The sequence below is a fragment of the Stegodyphus dumicola genome, chromosome 10, assembly GCF_044657685.1.
Source record: "Stegodyphus dumicola isolate Sdum_Otavi_A_Nest chromosome 10, ASM4465768v1".
Lineage (NCBI taxonomy): Eukaryota > Metazoa > Arthropoda > Arachnida > Araneae > Eresidae > Stegodyphus > Stegodyphus dumicola.
In genome coordinates this window covers 79,533,404-79,552,362 of record NC_140777.1, presented here as the reverse complement: position 1 = coordinate 79,552,362, position 18,959 = coordinate 79,533,404, and the positions used below count along the sequence as shown (strand labels likewise).

The 18,959-nt window shown below is 31.6% G+C and overlaps 1 protein-coding gene across 4 annotated transcripts in view; it reads left to right on the top strand.

The window, feature by feature from the left end:
* The window catches only part of Hr39 (Nuclear hormone receptor FTZ-F1 beta), a 279,902-nt gene that overhangs the window by 250,948 nt on the left and 9,995 nt on the right, over window positions 1–18,959 (top strand). For 3 of the 4 annotated variants that reach the window (XM_085825118.1, XM_085825120.1, XM_085825119.1), the window contains exons 9-10: window positions 1,841–2,093; window positions 10,976–17,444. In XM_085825118.1, coding sequence (XP_085681244.1) covers window positions 1,841–2,093; window positions 10,976–11,220 — 498 coding nt within the window. In that variant the 3' untranslated portion in view covers window positions 11,221–17,444. Of the gene's footprint in view, window positions 1–1,840; window positions 2,094–10,975; window positions 17,445–18,959 lie in introns of those variants that run through there. The other variant, XM_085825122.1, reaches the window with a different exon arrangement.

Sequence of the window (18,959 nt, the reverse complement as noted above, 5' to 3'; positions counted from 1 at the left end):
AAGGAAGGCGGTGAACATATTGCGAATCAATGTTATCATCCCCATCGTTCTTGCAACAGTACAACTAATGAAAGCATTTGCAGGTGTTTGTGAGCTTACCAAACAGAATTTGAAAGAGCTTGGTGTCAGCTAAGTGTCTAATTGGTCATCAGAAGTTGCTGAATGATGATCAAAAAGCGGAATGAGTTTGAATTTCTGAATTGCCTCAGTCTCATTTTTAAGAAGGGGAAGCATTTTTGCATAAAATTTTGACCTGTGATGAGACAGGAGTGCATCATTACATCTCTTGGTCAAAGCTTGCAAGCATGGATTGGAAAAGAAAAAGTGAAAGAAACGTATTTCTTACATGGATGTCAGACCATCAACATAACCTACTACTGCAGTCTCTTGGATCAAGGCTTCAATATTGACATAAAAAATGAGATTGTCCCATATACAAAATTTTGATCCTTCATGGCAATGCTAGGCTTCATACAGTACGTGTAACACAGCAGAAACTGAAGGAAATGCACTGGAAAATTCTTCATCGTCCGCCTTATAGCCTATACAAGTGGTCAGCAAAATGTGGCTTGCGAGCCAAATATGGCTCTTTGGTTCCCTAACTGTGGCTCTATCACAAAATAGTACATGCAGAGGCCCATGCACATAAAATAAAGAAAATCTTGAAAATACAACACAAAAGCCGTCAAATTTTACATAAGTATGAAAACAACAAAAAATATATCTGTAAATATTATTCCTAGGAATTTCTTTTTGTACCGATTCCGGCATTTTGATTGTACGATTGACTCAAATTGTGCTCTCGTAGTAATTGTTCTATGCCAAATTTTAACTAATGAAATGTTTTGAATTAGTATACAATTCAGTTGCAGTTTTAACTTGAAACCAAAATACCAGGATTTTTAGCTTCTAGACTTTTCAAATTTAAAGTTTTTTCCAGTGTCTGAAACAAAAATTTTCCTAACAGCTGAATTTGGGCTATATAAAATGCATGGTCGATGCTTGGGTTGCATATAATATAAAAAAACTTCAAGTTGGAAATGTCTAAAAACTTTGACAGGTATTTTGACACAAAATTTCATGTTTATCTTATTTGGTGTATCTAATTAAAATTACCATTGTACTGTTTGTAGTAAGACTTTTACCGATGGATTGATAAATGTACCATTATACTGATTTCAGTACAACTGTACCGACCAGAATGACACTGATATCCACATTGGATAGTGTCCCTGCCTCGATGCAATGCACTTGTTTTATGACCAACTAAGCAGGCCGGATATTTAGGTGTTTGGCTCACTTGGTCCCCGCACATTACACAAATTCTTGTTATTGTCCGAGTGCGTAAACTTACACTTGCTCCCCTCATTGCTTGAAACAGCATTCTTTTTACTGATAATAAGATTTACAAGACCATGTTGCAAAACCACTACATTACCATGCTGTATCTTAATTTAATTAAGTTTATATTTAATTAATTAAGTTTTGTAATTTCTTTCCTCCCAAGTACCTTCCTATTTTTATATTAATTTTTATTGCAATTATGTGATTAAATGATTATTTTTAATATAAATTTTAGTCCTATCTTTTTGTAGTATTGATTAAAATTTAAAAATAATTTTTGCATTGTCTTTACACTTGATGCATCCTAGTATCTGAACTTTGTTTACCTTAGTATCTGAACCTGTGTTAACTCAATATTAGATTTGGTCTTATAATATTGAAAATGGACAATATGTTCTCTTTTGAACTTTTATTTTTTTCTAGATTCTGTGTATTAAAAGTAGTTTTTGACTCAGAAGATTATTCATGGTTTATATTTTTATACTTTTTTAAATAGATGGATGACCAAATTGCTCTTCTAATAAATTCCTGGTGTGAATTGCTGTTACTCAGTTGCTGCTATAGGTCAATGTCTACTCCAAATGAAATTCGAATTTCCCATGAAAAATCCGTTACTGTTTCACAGGCCCAAGCAATGGGCCTCAGTCCTGTCATAGAGCGCATGATTAATCTCACCGAGCACCTCAGGAGACTTCAAGTTGATCAATATGAATATGTATCATTGAAAGTTATCATCTTATTAACATCTGGTAAGTCTGTTTTAAATTTCTCTCAGCTTGGCAATGAAATATTAATTATGACATAATCATTTATTTGTTCAGTTTGCCTTTATGATAATACACAACTTACTTATTCTTGGAATGTGTGTCATTCTGTAAGAATACCTCCATTTAATTTTATTAGCTAAACAACATTGCATAGCATTTGAAATATTTGACCATGGAGTTTAGTAATGTTTTTATATTTTTTCTGATCACTGTAATTGTAATGTATTCATGAGATATGTCAGCAACACAACCAGTTTGTAATGTATCATACTGTATCTGAGCATATCACTTTTTGGTTTTATTGATTAATTACGTTCCCACCAGTAATTGAAGAGGTAAGACCCCTAAATAAAAGATAATTAAACATAAGTTTTTTCTCCATTACTGAATGAACTGGCTGCATGGAATTTCTCCTGCATGTAACAGGAATTAGGAACAGTTTTGTTTATAAACTTCTCCCTAACTGGTTTGATATCACAGGTTGTCGGAGGGGGGGGTGGGCTTTTCTTGGGGAACATGGATGACGATGTCTAACCTGTAACTTGTTATTTTTGGGGGATATGAAGCCATCTCCCACTATGCTTGAGTTTTTATTTTGTGGTAGTGAATTATTTAAATTCCTCTGGATTGACTGGAGGGGGTGGCGCCTCCTCAGATGGGCTCAGAAGGTTGAGGCATTATTAACCGTGTAAGGTTGCCTTGAGCTGCTATGTCTGAGATCCTCTTCCTCTGGTATTCTGTCCCTATAGTCTGTGTAGATTATTGCTTGCAGATGGCTGTATGGATAAAACCACCAAACATGGTAGTTTCATCAAAGACTAGATTTCCAATGGAACAATTAACTTACATGAAATCGGATTAGATTGTAAAATTAAAGCAAAGTCTAGGTGTGCTGTATACTGAAGCTCATTTTTATTTTTGAAAAAGAATGTTGCATGGAGGTTATGGTGTAGGCTTATCAGTGTTTTACCTGTGAAATTTGAGAATCCAATTCTCTGATGGTAAAGTTTCCTGTAATAATAGCTCAATTTCTCTTCTCAGTAAAGTGTTTTTGCATTTTCTTCTTATCAGTTTATTGAGCCATCTCTTAAACAATACTTATTTTAAATAATTCGTTTATTTTTCAAAATTAAAGTGCTTTTTTAATCTAAAATGTTCTATTCTGCATCCTCTGGTAGTTCTTAATAGTTTCAATGGAATTTTGTTCCATCAAGGTTCTAGGATATTGTTGTTGATCTTCTACGAAGAGGCAAGTATTTTAGGCTGTAGTTTTTTAGTTTGGAATTTGTAGAACCATCAATAAAACTGGCTTATTGTCTGATCCCTATGTACTGCATTAATATTTCTATTAGTAATTATTTAATTGAAGTCATAAAGCAAAATAATTCAAATATACTCTTTTGTCACTTCCATTTAGCTTTGAAAAAGTAACTTAAAATTGAACTGCCCTCTTCAAAACTGTAGTAAGAAAAAGGACAAGGTAAAATTACTTCTGCTTTTATATAGTAAGTAGTTGCAGGTAGTTTATCCCATTCTCCTTCAACATTTATTTCAGTTTGGAAGGGGGTGGCACATTACTTATGGGTTAACATGATAACTCAAGGCATTGTTACAGTAATAGTGCTTGCCTTCAGCTCAATAAGCCAATTTAAGATAATAATGTAATGAAAATGTACATGTAATTGCATAAATTTACTTTAATATTTTTAATTGATACACATGCCATGCACTTTGTGGATTGGCATGTTATATGGTAGTGCTTATTCCTAGGCTGCTTGTGTGATCGTGTGTTCCCAGCTGTGTGTACTTTTAATATCATAGCAGGACAGCAGAATCATTTGCATCGAGAATCATTTCAGAGATGGAGCAAATTCTTTCTGACTATCGGGTTAAAAAATGGGCACTTTGAGCTAAATTTTGCAGAACTTCACACACTCTTGTTGCTGGGAGCAGGGATACTTCTCATGATGGCTTTCAGTGTTGTTCTGTTTTCGTCACTAACTAGGATTTCGAAAGTGAAATCTGTCATTTCTGATCTTTGTTGAAGCTCAGAATTTGCAGGAACATTTATGTCTCCACTGCAGGTGGAGTTTTTAATACTTATACTTTTATCACATTTTATGATGTTAATTTGACTTACGGTTACCTAATATCTAGTTTGTTTGACATCAACTAATTTTTTTAATTGTTTGAGTCAGTTATATATATTCATTACAAAAATCAGCAGCATTCAATCACATGAAATTTGTTAACTGGAAGTTTTTTAGAAGTCAAATTGAACGGTAAATTAGAATTTGCAATTAATGTTAACTGTTTGCAACAAATCAGATTTTCAGTTAACCAGACTTTTACCCTTATCATTTCAATTTCAACTTAATTTAAATTTGATTTTATGTAATTGCATTAATAGAGCATATGCTATGAAGCATATCTAAATTTTCAAGGTTGGAAGTTCTTTTGAAATTACGAAATTGCAATTACAGCCTGGAGCGCAGAAATATCTTTTCACTTTTGTAATCCATTTAAAGCCCTGATTAAAATAAATAAATAATAATGTTCTGAAAATGTCTTGGTCTCCTTCAAATATTGGACTATGGTTATCATTTTTTGAACTTGAAACAAGTTTGTTATAAGCATTAAATGAAATTGTGATGACAAAATATCCAGTATTTAATATATTAATTTTATTTAATGAAAGTGATTTTAAAAAATCCTGATACTGTTGTTTTTTAAAGAACCTTGAGAGATAAACACAGTAGTACACGTAGAACAGAGGTTTATTGCTACAGAAGTATAAATTGTACTAAGTTGAGAATGTAAGATTTAATCATTTACTTTCTTTCCATTTAACAAAATAGATGAACATATCATGTCAGACTATGACACATTAGTGAAATTATACAGTGGGTAACATGCGAATATACTTGTCTAGTACGACATGATTTGATGGTATCAGAGTATATTTCTTCCAATATGTTGTTCCATGTTAGGACTCTATGCATCACATTTATGGCCATGCTCGAAAGAATCCCGCCTGCTGGCCACGTTGACAAACACTTAGGATAGTCATGGCAGGAAAGACAGTCTTCAGCACCATCAGAACCGGGAAGACACACAACCTTTTCTCTCTTTGAGAGGGTTTTTCTGTACTATAATATAGTTCACCTTTTCTGCTCTGCAAAGTCGCAAATGGGAGGAATGCAAATTTTTAACAAATACATTCACATTATTTAATAAAGTTGCTGTAAGAGTAAACATAGTTATCTAATAACTGGATATTTTTTTGATTGATTGATGTAGAGAGGTATTTTTAAATAGACCAAAGAATTTATAATAATATATTTATGAAGAACTTCTCTGCCACGTTTTGACCTGTTGTGGCTTCCTAAATTTGTAGTATATTTATAATGCTAATAGAAATTTGTTTAATAAAACCAGAAACACGAATTATAATTCTTATATTCTACAGTTTAGGACAATATTTATGCTGCAGGCATAGAAGTCGCGACCGGCAAATGTGTGTGCGTGTGTGTGTGTGGGGGGGGGGGGTAAATGGAGGACATGCTCTCTCTTTTCCTCTTTCCTTTGTAAAAAACTTTACATCATGCCATCGTATAATATTATGCCGGGTTAGCGATCAAACGCAGGCACCCCTTGTTGCGAACTTTTTGAGTTTGCCTGAGCTGAGATCGCGAAATGCGTTGTTTCACATCAAGGCGAAGTAGGTGGGGCTTATGTGGAAAGGCAGAACTAGATGCGTATAAATATCGAATCAAAGAAGAGCAAGCAACCGTCAAACAAGAGCTGACTTCAATAATTTCATCGATCGGTGCTGACGCGATCTGTCGGACATATGGATAACCACTTGCATTCTCCAGTACACAAAACTCTATGTAAAAATGTAAGGAATGCTCATAAACTGTACAAAGAAGAGCTAGAGATAGAAAAGGAGGAGCGAGAATCTAAAAAAAAAAAGCAATTAAACATTGTAGAAAATAAAGAAAAAAATAAAAAAGTATCAATGGATTGTATAAAAGCTGCTGAAAAGAAATTGAGACTAGCTCGCAAACGGAAATTAGAAAAGTTGGCTGCAAAAATAGCAAAAAAGAAAAAGCTTTTTCCCTAAAAATTTTTAATCAGGATCGAGTGAGACTGAGACAAAATAGTTATTTTTTGTATTCCTCCTTTAACTATATGTTATTTTGTAACTATATTATCTCACATGACTACTTTTTCTGGTGTTATATTATTGATTTTTTTTTTACAAGTGGAAGATAAAATTAATAGCAAAATAGTAAGTACAAGTATTATTTTAGTTTAATTATATGTATATGTTTAATACTTTTTATATTAAAAGGTTGATATTCTTTTGAGGTTGTGCGTGCGCAATGAGTTTTTGTGTAATTTTGTGTCCGCGTGTTGTTCAGCTTTTTTTGCCAACTTGCACTTTCATGCCTGATGCTGTCTGTTGCTAACTAATAAAATTTATTATCATTAGTGGTAAGTTTTCGATGGTAGCAATATCAATGAAAAACTGACTTTAATGAAGTTGTAATTAAAATGAACATCCGTACTGTTCTCATTACTTTCCATTATATTTTCAACTTCACAATTTAAGGGACTTTTTTTCCTTAAATTCCCTTAATAAAACACCTGAGAACTACTGTCACCAGTATTTAGAATTATATGTCTAATGCTGCTTTTACACTTAATGTTGTTAACTGCAAAATTATTCCCAAAGTTTGGTTGAAAGTACTGCTTACAAGAATCTGTAAATAACTCATGCTTATTTTAACAGAATACATTCTGAAGTGTTTGCTGCATACAACATTTTGTGCTGCCATTGCCCCTGTGACATAGCTTAAAAATGGCTTTCAAGAATGTAAAAGTTTGTTGCCAGTCGCAGAGGCTTTGAATTCCCCCTTTTCCTTTCTTAGTTTCATGTTTAAAACTTATTTTAAAGCATTATAGCATTACATACAAATGGTTTGTGAAAGGCAGTATTTATAAAGTCACTGTTATTTGTAAATAATTTGATTAAAATGGCTAAATAAATTTAAGTAGCAGTTCACATCACAGCCAAAGAAACACTGTTCCTTGATGCATTTCAAGTTTTTTTTTGGTTTAAGCTCCATCCTGAGAGCTATGCTTTGCCATAATCGTTTAAATGTATTCATTCCATTCTCTCTATTTGATTTGGCATCAGCTGATTTTCTTCCATCTGCACATGGAAAGAGCTGGGACGACCAAGATGGCTTTAGCCAAGGACATTAAATAGCACAACAAAAATGGTTTTGGGGAGTTTATTAACAACAAATTTAATTTTTTTTGAAAACATGTATCATCAGTGAGTGTAAATGTGTCGAAAAGTGCTTAATAATATATATTTCAAAGGGGAAAAAAACGGTACATGGAATCTGATTGACTTGTTAAGTTGCTCGGAAACAAGACCCATGATCACACCCCAGATCATTTCGTGTAAATTTTAGTAATCTCACAAGCAGAACTCAGTATTAAAACTACCTTAGGAAATGGACCATTGCACAGTTTGTTTGGTTGTGGTGCAAACATGCACTCCTTCTCCCTCTTTGAAAAATAATAAATTATTATAGCACAGACTTCTAATGGAACATATTCTGTTGTAGCTGAGATATCATTTTCCCGGTGCCACACTCCAAAGTAATAGGTTATAGATTTGTTACTCGCAATGTAAAAGTAATTGCTCTTTTTACTCTAAAGTGACTTTTGCTTTGCAGTGTAATATAAAACTCCAAGGCAACAGATCCAGGATTCAGGCTGCTTAACCTTCCAGCATGCATGCTTGGCAATTTTACACGAGCACACGCGCATCGTATTTTTTACAACATCCCTTATTTTACCGTTTTTGGCACGAAAAATGACAGAAATGAGTGAATATTGATAATAAATTTGTTAAGAAATAAAATACAGTCAAAATAAAAAAAAATCTAAAGGGTATCAAAATTTACAAAAAAAAAAAAAAAAAAAAAAAAAAAAAAGCTTAATATTTATTTGTTTACTTTATTAAACATTTCTTTCAATGTAAGTTGTTTAAGTTGCTTCGTTTTATGTGATAATACTTTCTCTTTAATTCTATAAACAGACAATTTCTTGTTCAGTTACAAAGTTCCCCTGTTCAAGTCCCGTAATTGCTGTGCCGAGAATACCGACTAACTTGTCAATCAAAATTTTTTCATTTTCACTAACCTCTCTGTCACCTTCTTCATGTCTTTATCCATTTTTTGCAGCAATTCCACTTTTTGTTTGATGGACATTGAAACATACTTTCGTTTTGTAGATCCTTTGGGAGCTCCAGCATCGGAAATTCTATTTGACATAATCGAAAGTTCAAGTTTATTTTTATAAAATTGCTCTTACAGTCTGAAAAAAGTAATAAGCTGGATCCAGTTCGAAGGTTAAAGAACAGCGCAATCATCAACATTAACTGAAATAGATAATTAGATAATTTTAGCTTATACCATCCGTTATATATTAAACGCGCACGCGAAAACGTGTTCTGCACATGCGCACACGCATATGCGCAGTTGTAAAGGTCTTACGCACACGCATAAATGCCTATGCGGATGTGTGAACATGGCGCATGCGCAGAAAGTTTTCAGCTTTGAGGTCCGGATTATGGGTGTCCGAATTAACGACTTTTGACTGTATTAATCTTATTGTTGCAAAATACAAATGATATCACATTCAAATATAATTAATTTTATTTAAGTTCTTATGTTAGTGAGATGGAAATGCAGTGATGTATTTCATTATAGAAAATTTTAAATTTATTATTTAATAATTATATTTTAAAATCGAAGCTAATTTTAATATTCATCAAAGTCAAGTATAGACAATAAAAAAAGGAAAACACCTTGCTGGGAAAAAAAGTAAGTTTAGCATTACTTACTTCTGCAAGGAAATTTACTTCTTACTGGTTACAAAAATGCATTTAAACTAACTTTAATGTTTTTATTTATTTCTAAAAAATAGAAATAAAAGAAAATAAGGAATGGAAATCTCTATTGTTCTCCCATACAAAGGTTTCCTTGTCTCCCGTTTCTTCTTCAAATAATTCTTGAAGAATCCGAGCAAAATCAGCTGGTTGCACATATTTTTTTGCCATGAAAACCGTTAAAAAATTTACAGAGCCAAATGTATTCAAATTAAAAGAATACATGCCAATTAACAACACAAAATTACAAAATATTTGAGAAAAAAAAAATTTTCCGAATTTTAAAACACGACCACGCGCGTCCCATTAACTTTTATGGAAAAGCTGCCACGTAGCACAAAAGCCCAGTTAAAAAAAAAAAAAAAAAAGTTAAATGACTTCCTTCCTGTTGGCATATTCCATGATGTGGGGTAGGGTAGAAAGGAGGAATAGAAATGACCTTCAGACATCTCAGCTTCGCTATGCGAAAAATATGCATTAAAAATTGAATTTGTTGTAAATTTTGCGCATATGCACGTGCTGGAAGGTTAAGTCACACATTCCATGATTTCGCCACCTAACTGCAGCATTAAAATTATTTCCTGAAACAGGCCATCTTATATTAAACAGGCTCCGATTAAGAACTGGATTTTTCACATGGCGCCATCTCATGAATAGCAGTTGAAGTATCTGTCGGAACGCCACATTTATTATGTGTCATGCTCATGGTAAATAAAAAATTGTTATACAGTCAAAAGTCGTTAATTCGGACACCCATAATCCGGAATGATCTATAATCCGGACCTCAAAGCTACAAACTTTCTGCGCATGCGTCGCGTTCACGCATGCGCACAGGCGTTTACGAGAGCGCATAAGACCCTTACAGCTGCGAATATGTTTGCGCGCATGCGCGTTTAATGTGTAACGGAGTTATACGCTAAGCTAAAGTTATCTAATCCATTTAATGTTGCAGATTGCGTTGTTCCTTAATCTTCGAATTGGATCCGGCTTATTATTTTTTGCAGACTGTTAGAGCAATTTTATAAAAGTAAGCTTGAACTTTCGATTATGTCAAATAGAATTTCCGATATACTACAAAGCGAAAGTATGTTTTGAAATCCGAAATCTGTTTATCAATTTCACGCTGCTCTGCGGCCGAGGGGGGGGGTGCAGAAACGTCATTATTAGATTATGATAGATTAGAAAGATTATGTCAAATAGAATTTCCGATATATATTTACTAATATGTAATTTGTATCTACAAAGCGAAAGTATGTTTTGAAATCCGAAATCTGTTTATCAATTTCACGCTGGCTGCGGATTGGAAGTTGATCTGTCAGCACTATCCTTATCTTCAGAGCAGATGTTTTTATTTTATTTGGTTTATAATTCCGTACTAAGGTCTTTGATATGGTTTAAATTAAGTTCCTCGTCATTATAATTCGCTTCCGATAGTGAAGAAAGTGACCCAGAGGTTATTGAAAACGAAAACATTTCGATTGACAAATTAGTCCGTATTCTCAACACAGCAATTATAGGACTTGAACAGTGGAACTTTGTAACTAAACAAGAAATTATGTCTGTTTAATAGAATTAAAGAGAAAGTATTATCACATGAAAGGAAGCAACTTACATTGAAGGAAATGTTTAATAAAGTAAACAAATAAATATTAAGCTTTTTCTTTTTGTAAATTTTGATACCCTTTAGATCATAATTGTTCTTTATTTCATAAATTACGGTTTCATATTTTTAATTTTGTAATTTCTGCATGCCATCTTACCAGATTTAAACTGATGATCTATAATCCGGAAAAATCGATAAACCGGAATCGGCGAAGTCCCGACGAGTCCAGATTAACGACTTTTGACTGTAGTTGTGTAGAGCTACATATTTATAATTGATTCTTTCTAGATGCCCATGGATTGAAAGAGCCCGATAAAGTACGTGCTTGTCAGAAGGAAGTTCTTGAAGCTCTCCAGAACTATACAGGCTCCCATTACCCTCATCATCCAAGCAAGTTTGGAGAACTTCTGCTTCGTCTTCCTGAACTTGAACGTGCATGTCAAGTCGGTAAAGACTCTTTGACGACAAAGCAGAAAGCTGGTGATATGCCCAGCTTTAACCTTCTCATGGAACTGTTGCGAGGAGATCATTGATCATGTGTGGGTTTCTTTGGAAACATTAGTTTTTACCGGTGGCATACTTTTCATTTGTTGTCACCTAAAGATGTGTCAACTTGTGAAATTCATTTTAAATTTTAACCCTTTGAGTAGTCTAAGCTTAAAAACATATAGTCCTGATTTGCAGTTGTGAAATTATAAAGAATTTTTTTTTTTAAATCAAAATTGTGTATTCGTTTTAGAAATGGTGAAAAAAGTTTTGTTTTCAGTGTTGCATTTTGAGAATTTTTGTGTACTTCATGCACTACACTCTAAAATCCTAAAATGACTTTTAAACACCAGTCCATAACTTAAGGGGTTAAAACAGTTTATGCTGTAGCATGTATCTTGTTCTGCCCTTCAGCATCTTTGCAGGTGGCCAGAAGACTTAGTATGCAATGCAGTGCTATGCAAGACTGGTGCTACTGGGTCAATAAAGTGTTTGGTGCCAATTTTGTACATGTGTAAATGTTTTAGTGTTGATTGGAGACAGTTTTCAATGTCAATGCCAAAATATTACCTATGCATTTTAACTTTGTGTTGCAATAACTCTATAAAATCGGCTTTGAATTAATAATTTAAAAACTGCTATAAAAACTGTGTTCAAGTATCGAATAAAAACATCTTTTATTATAAATTTTTATAGAGCAATAATTAATATTTTGAACCGACAGCTCTTTTCAGTTAAATAGGGGGTGAGAAGCATAGGTATCAGATTTTTTAATACCTATGCTGTAAACAGATTATTTATATATGTAACAGATGTATTTGCATTCTAAAATGTATAATATGGTGAAAATAATCATTAATTGCAGTTTTAGAATGAAAATTGAATAATTATCATTAAGTTTATTTTTAGCATACTTAATTACTAAAATGTTAAAATTTTATCTCTCCCTTCTACCTTTAGAGAAACTACTGTTACATAATATTGCATGTTGGTAAAATTGACTGCAGTTTGACATTTTTTGTAAATGGAAGCTTTTGTCTCCTTCTAAACATTCCATACAGTGACATCCTTTGACATTCCTTTTGTATTTAATTTTTTTTTAATATATAAAAGTGGTATAAGCTTTATGTACTGTCTGCTAATATTTTCTTTTGCTGCTGCTTAAATCTATTTGTTGGGCAAATATTTCATATTAAAATTATTGGCATCAGTGAATCGATAGTACTATTACCCAATCATTAGTGAATATCAAATTTATGAACTGAAGACTTAAGGGCAAAAAGGAGACTTTTTAAAATAAACTGTGCTTTTGGAATATTTAAAATTTGAAATCTGAAAATAAATATACTGTGAGAAATTTTTAGATGTATTTTCAGAAACATAATAGAAGTGATATTTTTTTAGCAATATAAGCATTGCATGAGGAATGAGTTACAAAGATTGTGCATTGATAAATAGCAATAATCTAAAGTTGTAGTTTGTTACGAGGGCTATCCAGAAAGTAGATTACATTTTGGAATAAAAAAATAAACAAAGTATAGGAAACAAATTTTATTATATACAGATGAAAGCCACACTACTACTACTTTTCTACATAGTCACCATACAAATTAAGGCATTTATCGTAGCGATGTACGAGCTTGGAAATTCCTTCGTCGAAAAATTCGGCCGCCTGCGCCTTCAACCACTTCGTTACCTCTTCTTGCCTTCCATCTTGCACAAAACTTGTGGTAACCAAGCTTTTCGCTGATGATTTCGTGCAACAAACTTCGCGAAATTTGTGGAAAACTCAAAGTTCCGTTATTGTGAAATTTCGATTTTCACGGACTTTAGCATCGACTTTTTCGAGAAGTTCGGCGGTCACTATGCTGGGTCTCCCACTTCGATCTTCGTCGTGAACATTGGTTCGGCCATTTTGAAATCTTATGACCCACTGACGCACTCCACCTTCAGTGATAATGTTGTCCCCATACACTTCACGAAGCTGCCGATAGATTTCTATCGGTTTACAGTTTTTTGCAGTCAGAAACCTTATTACTGAGCGCAGCTCGCGGGATTTTCAATTAACGCAGACATTTCAAACCGTCACAGTATCTGAACGGAGCACAGCACGAACCTCTCACTAGCACGGCTAGATGCAGACTGAGCTGCGCAACGCTCTGACCCCAAGATGGCCGCGCTAGCCCCGCCCCTAGCGGACACAGACGGAAACGTAATCTACTTCCTGGATGGCCCTGGTATTATGCTATTTTTGTTTTGTTAGTAATTTTATAATTAGATGATTTGATACTTTGATTTGAATTACGATTCTTTGAAAATGCTAAACATAACTCTGTGGAAAAGAATAACTGCATCATAAGCTTTTAAATCAAATCCTTGTTAAATTTTAATAAATGTTTATTGTGTATCATGTTAAGATTTATAGCAGCTGATCTATAATTCATTAAGTGATAGATTAAATTTATTAGATGCCTCAGCTGATCTATAATTCATTAAGTGATAGATTAAATTTATTAGATGCCTATGTGTGCATGTGCATTATATAGTTCAGTTTTCCCCTGTTGAATAAGGCTATAAGAGCAAAGCTTAATTAAAATTATCCATCAATATTGTGTGTGTATGTATATATATATGTATATAATTATGTAGCTGTCTTTATTTAGTATATATACATCAACACACATATTAAGATAAGCCAAAGAAATGCTGCATTGTAGCTGAACTTTATTTCATAATGTATCAAATTATATTAAAAAAAAAAAAAAAAAAAGTGAATTGATAATGAAATGGCTAGTTTTATGGCAATTTAGCTGGTATGCTTAGGGTAGTAAATTCCTTCAGCTCTCTCTTTTTTTTGACACTTTAATAGATATATCAAATCAGAAAAAGATAAGTGGGCATAATATCTTCCAGGATATGACTTAAATAAATTAATTTTTGAAGGAAGGATGGATATACTTTAATAAATATGTACTGGTGTAAGTATTTATTTTATAGCATAAGATATTGATTTTAATTTTATGTTAAAAATGGTAATAAAAGCATTTCATATAATTGTGAATAAAAAAAATTCAGTTCTGAATAATAATTTTTATATACAATTATTTAATTCTAGAATAGTCTTTAATTGGAAGTCTTGTTATTGCTCCAAAGTCTTCAGTTTCAAAATTCTTGCTTGAATTTCAATTTGTTTAAACTAAGTGTTGTGCTTCATAAAATTATTTTGGAAGTATGCAATTTTGTTAAAGTTAACTTTACACGTGGCAATGATTCTAATGTTTAATATGGAAATTAATGCAATTAGTTATGTATGAAAGTCATCTTAGGTTTTGTTAATGGATTTTTAAAATGTTAAGTTTACGTTTGCAATATATCTGCATGATATATTGTATAACAGTTTATTTTAGTTTCCTACTTTTGCTTGTTCATTTGTTTTGAACATAACACAAGTAGGAGCTTTAAAAAGCATTTATTGTATTAAAATATTTTAAATTGTACTTGAATAACCCAGAAACATAGAGTAGTACAAGTCAGATTTTTTTTTTTTTAAATTTCAATATATATATATATATAAAGAGTTCCAGGCAACTTAATACTTTCCATGTAAATGCATCTAATAATCCCCTACCTCCCACTTCCTCTAAAAGTTACTCTTAGCTCTTTTACTTCAAAATATAAAGCACAAGTTTGAAGTCTGCATCACAATTGATGACATTATTTCTTCCTTGCATTGAAGTTTGTAAATTTGTTGTTTGTTTTATCATTTGCATGTGATGAACTTTTTACAGTTGTGAAAATATTTGTTTATCATTTTGAACACCTGAAGTGCCAATTTTGTACTGCCATAAGCTCTTAGATGTGTTAAAAGCAACAGGAAAATAAATCAATGCACCATTCAGCCTCATTAGCACAAGTGTCACTAACTGCAAAATGTACATAGCTCTGTGTTTATTGTGTATTCAAAATTTACATTGTAATATAACATACTGAATGTTGCATGTTTTGAGATTTTACGTTTTCTTTATATCAAAAGAAATTTGTTTAGTACTGAAAATTGTTGTATTACTTTGTTTTAAATGATGAGCTTTTTTATTCAATGCATTTTATTTTGATAGATACAAAAATTCTCATAATTTACTGACCTTATTAAAGCTATAAATTATACAGCTTCTGTATTTTACAAATATTTACAGCATAGCATAATTGGTGAGACATTTACAATACTGAGTAGTTTGGGTTGAGAATTCCTGACTTGATGAGAGATTATGCTTTGTTGGCAAACTTCTATATATAATCTGCATTTTTAGTCATATATGAATTAGTGAGCTACATGTATTCATTTTGGATGAAGAAATTTAGTTTTCTTTTCAATATCACTAAAAAGCATAAGTTTTATTATGCACATAACAAATACATTTCTATACCTGTATCATGATTTAAATAAAAGGATCTGGAACATTGTGTTATGTTACCTGAGTTTTTGTAATCAGAAATGATCTACTGAATCTGTATATTCAGTTTTGTAGGCTGTTTTAGAAATGACTTGTTAATTTCCCGGTGAAACACTGAAAATTCTAATCGAGTCATAGGTAAAATTAACTTTTTGTATCCCTCGAAGATTCAGAGTTTTATATTTGACTTTCTTTGCTATGAAAATTTAGGAATATATATTTAACTCTAAATTTATTTTATTATGTTGCATCATTTAAAAATGAATTGCTTTGTACTAACAACAACCTTTGATTAGGTTTTACAGACTAGTAAATTCAAGCTAATTAATTGTTGAATTTGTCATCTTTATGTCTGTTTCATTATCACTAAGGAGCATTAGAATGACACTGCAAAACAAATTCAAAATTAGCTTGTTTCAAAGCTAATGCAAATTGCATTTGAAGCTAAAAATAAATTATGTAAGAATTGGCTATACTTATCATTTATAAACTTTTTTAAAAAATCAGATTTATGTATAATTTAAGTGGATAATCAAACTTCCTGGAAAATTTACACATTCTTTCCCTTAAAAGAATTGGTTGAAGCTCATATAGAATAATGTTTTATTCTGTGCATAGTAGAAATGTGAAGATGCATGAATTTTCAAGATAATTCATTTGATTTCTAAATTTTAGTTAAAATTCCTCATTTTATTAGACACATATTAATAGGTAACTTGCATTAATGATGTTTACATAATATTTGATATGCATGTCTGGATGTGATAAAAAATTTTATATAAGTATTTATGACAAACTTTTAACTCTTAGGTTATATTTTATTAATGAAAGCATTACTTAATTTTTATGATCAAATTCATATCAATGCATGGGCTTGTCTACTTACCCTTAAACACTTTTTTAAATTAAAGTAAATGATATATTTACTTAATTGGACTCATTTTACTTTGACAACATTTATGAAGAGATGAGGTGGGAAAAAGCTCAACATTTAAAACAGTAATATTATATGTATAAAATTCTTAGTATGGAAGGAATTACTTTATATTTTTATTTTCTTTGAAATCTGTTCATCTGTTACATTATTACTATAACAGGGATGGCTTTGAATGTTCATGTAAATACATTTTTGCCAATAGGCATAATGGTAGGCATCAGAAACTATGCAGTTAACAGTGCCTTAAGTGGAAAAGTTTTTAAAGTTAAGTGAATTTTAATATACCTTAAATTTGTAATATATAAAAAGCATTATCAGATAAAGTTTTAAATTATGAAAAATTAGCAAAACACATTTTGATAAGCAATGTAAACCTAAATAATTGTGTAGAAAGCAGAAAATTTTAAAATTTGATATTAATGGATACCAGTGACTAATAGATTCTTGCCATTCCTGTTGTGTAATTTTATTGAGGATGAGATTAAACTGAGCCAGTTGTACTTATGTCATATTGCCTTAGGCTGTTAACATTCCCTGTGAATTTAAAACACTGTTCTATTTATCACTTTTTTTGTGTAATCAAAATGTTTTCTGAACACGAAAAAAAAATTATGCTGCATGGGCCCATTTTAAATATTACTGCTTGATAGTTCTGTTGCCATTGTGAGTTTTATTGTTCGTTGTGAATTTCTGTGACCGGTGCATTTTCTGTTCTGTTGTGTTTTAGCTGAAGCTGCTTTTGGGTGGCGGTGTTCCAGCTTTGTAATTTTTCCCAAGACAGTTTTTGTTCTTGTTTGTATAGGGAAAAATTGGGGGAAACATGTAATTACCTCATTTTTATGTAGAATGAAAGTAAATAAAGTGTATCAATTCTTTAGTTGAATATTTTTTGTCTTCAAATACTTTTTCCTTCTATAATCATGCAGCAAGACCAAAATAAACTTGAACCCCAAAAAAAGTGAAGTGTCCCATGTCTGGTTTTGTTTATCTTGGGTCACTTTATTTAATATTGCCTCACAATTCATGTGTTCCTTACTTGCTTTGAGTAGTGTTTATCTCAGGCCACTCTGTGTAAGCAATTGGTATAAATCTTTCTGTTGGATACTGAGAATGTTATTTAATGTTTTAGTTATATCCAGATACTTGTATTATCAGTTTAAAATATGCTAATAAGTACATCTAAAATTCTCATCTGTATGTTATTTCTCATTTGAAGTCTGATCCACAGGCAGGTTCTACTAGCAGTAAAGTATCAAATTAAAACATATGCAACTAAAATATGAATTTGAAAGATAACCTCAGGAACTGCCAGAATTCATTGTTTTATATTCCAACATTCACTCTAGAATAAACCATTTGATGAAAGAAATTTAACTGATGAAAATATTTTAAAGTCTACGTGGAACATGATTTCTCAAGGTGGAATTTCAATGCAGATCATGTAGAATTTGTAAATAAGTGGAAGTTTCTCTATTACAAAATGTAATCTGTAGAAATGATGATCTAAAATGCAGACATTGTGAGGAACACTTTGTTAAAATATTCATACATTTCAGACATTCATTGACATTTTGTTAAAATATTCATACATTTTAAACCAAATGTGAAGATGTTTTAGGAATAAAATGCTTCTGTACGGTTTTAATAGATAACTTATTGAAATTTTCTCTTGTTACAATTTAAAAGAAATATTGTGTTAAAATTCTTCATCCTAAAAGTGATTTGTTAGTCGGTCAATCGACCGAAAGAATTAAAAAATTTGTTTCAAGTTCTAAAAAGTGAGAACTGATACAGAATAAATAAATATTAAGAATAAAATTGCAGTATCATCACATTAATATAAAATATGAATTGGGATAGTAATTAAGTTAACATTTCATACTGATGTATGAGAGGTGAAAACTCTAGTATAAATTAAAGTGGTGGGAAATGATTTGTACTTTTATTCTTATCTTCATTGTTTCTATTTGTTTATACTTTTAGGTAGTAATAGCTGGCAATAGTTGATTTCTTCTAGTTGAATGATAGTCCATTTTATGTATCATAAATATTAGCTAATTATTAAAGGCCTCTTCTGTTTAGCCAGATAACTCACGGGTTGTTTGAAATGAATCTCGGATAATTTAAAAATTTTTTTCTTCATAAAAATTATTACACCTTAGAGATAATATATTTGTTTTCAATTAACTCAAAACATCATGTTCCAGCAAAATAAAATTTATAGACACAGTTGTGCCTCAGAAACTGATGAGAACAGAAGAAATCAAAACTAGCTTTTAGCAAAAATTATCATTATATATAATTATTAAAACTAAGTATAAAAATATTGATTATATTAATTGTGGATTTTATATTTTTCTACATATCCTTGTGCATAATGGATTATGGGAGTGTTTAT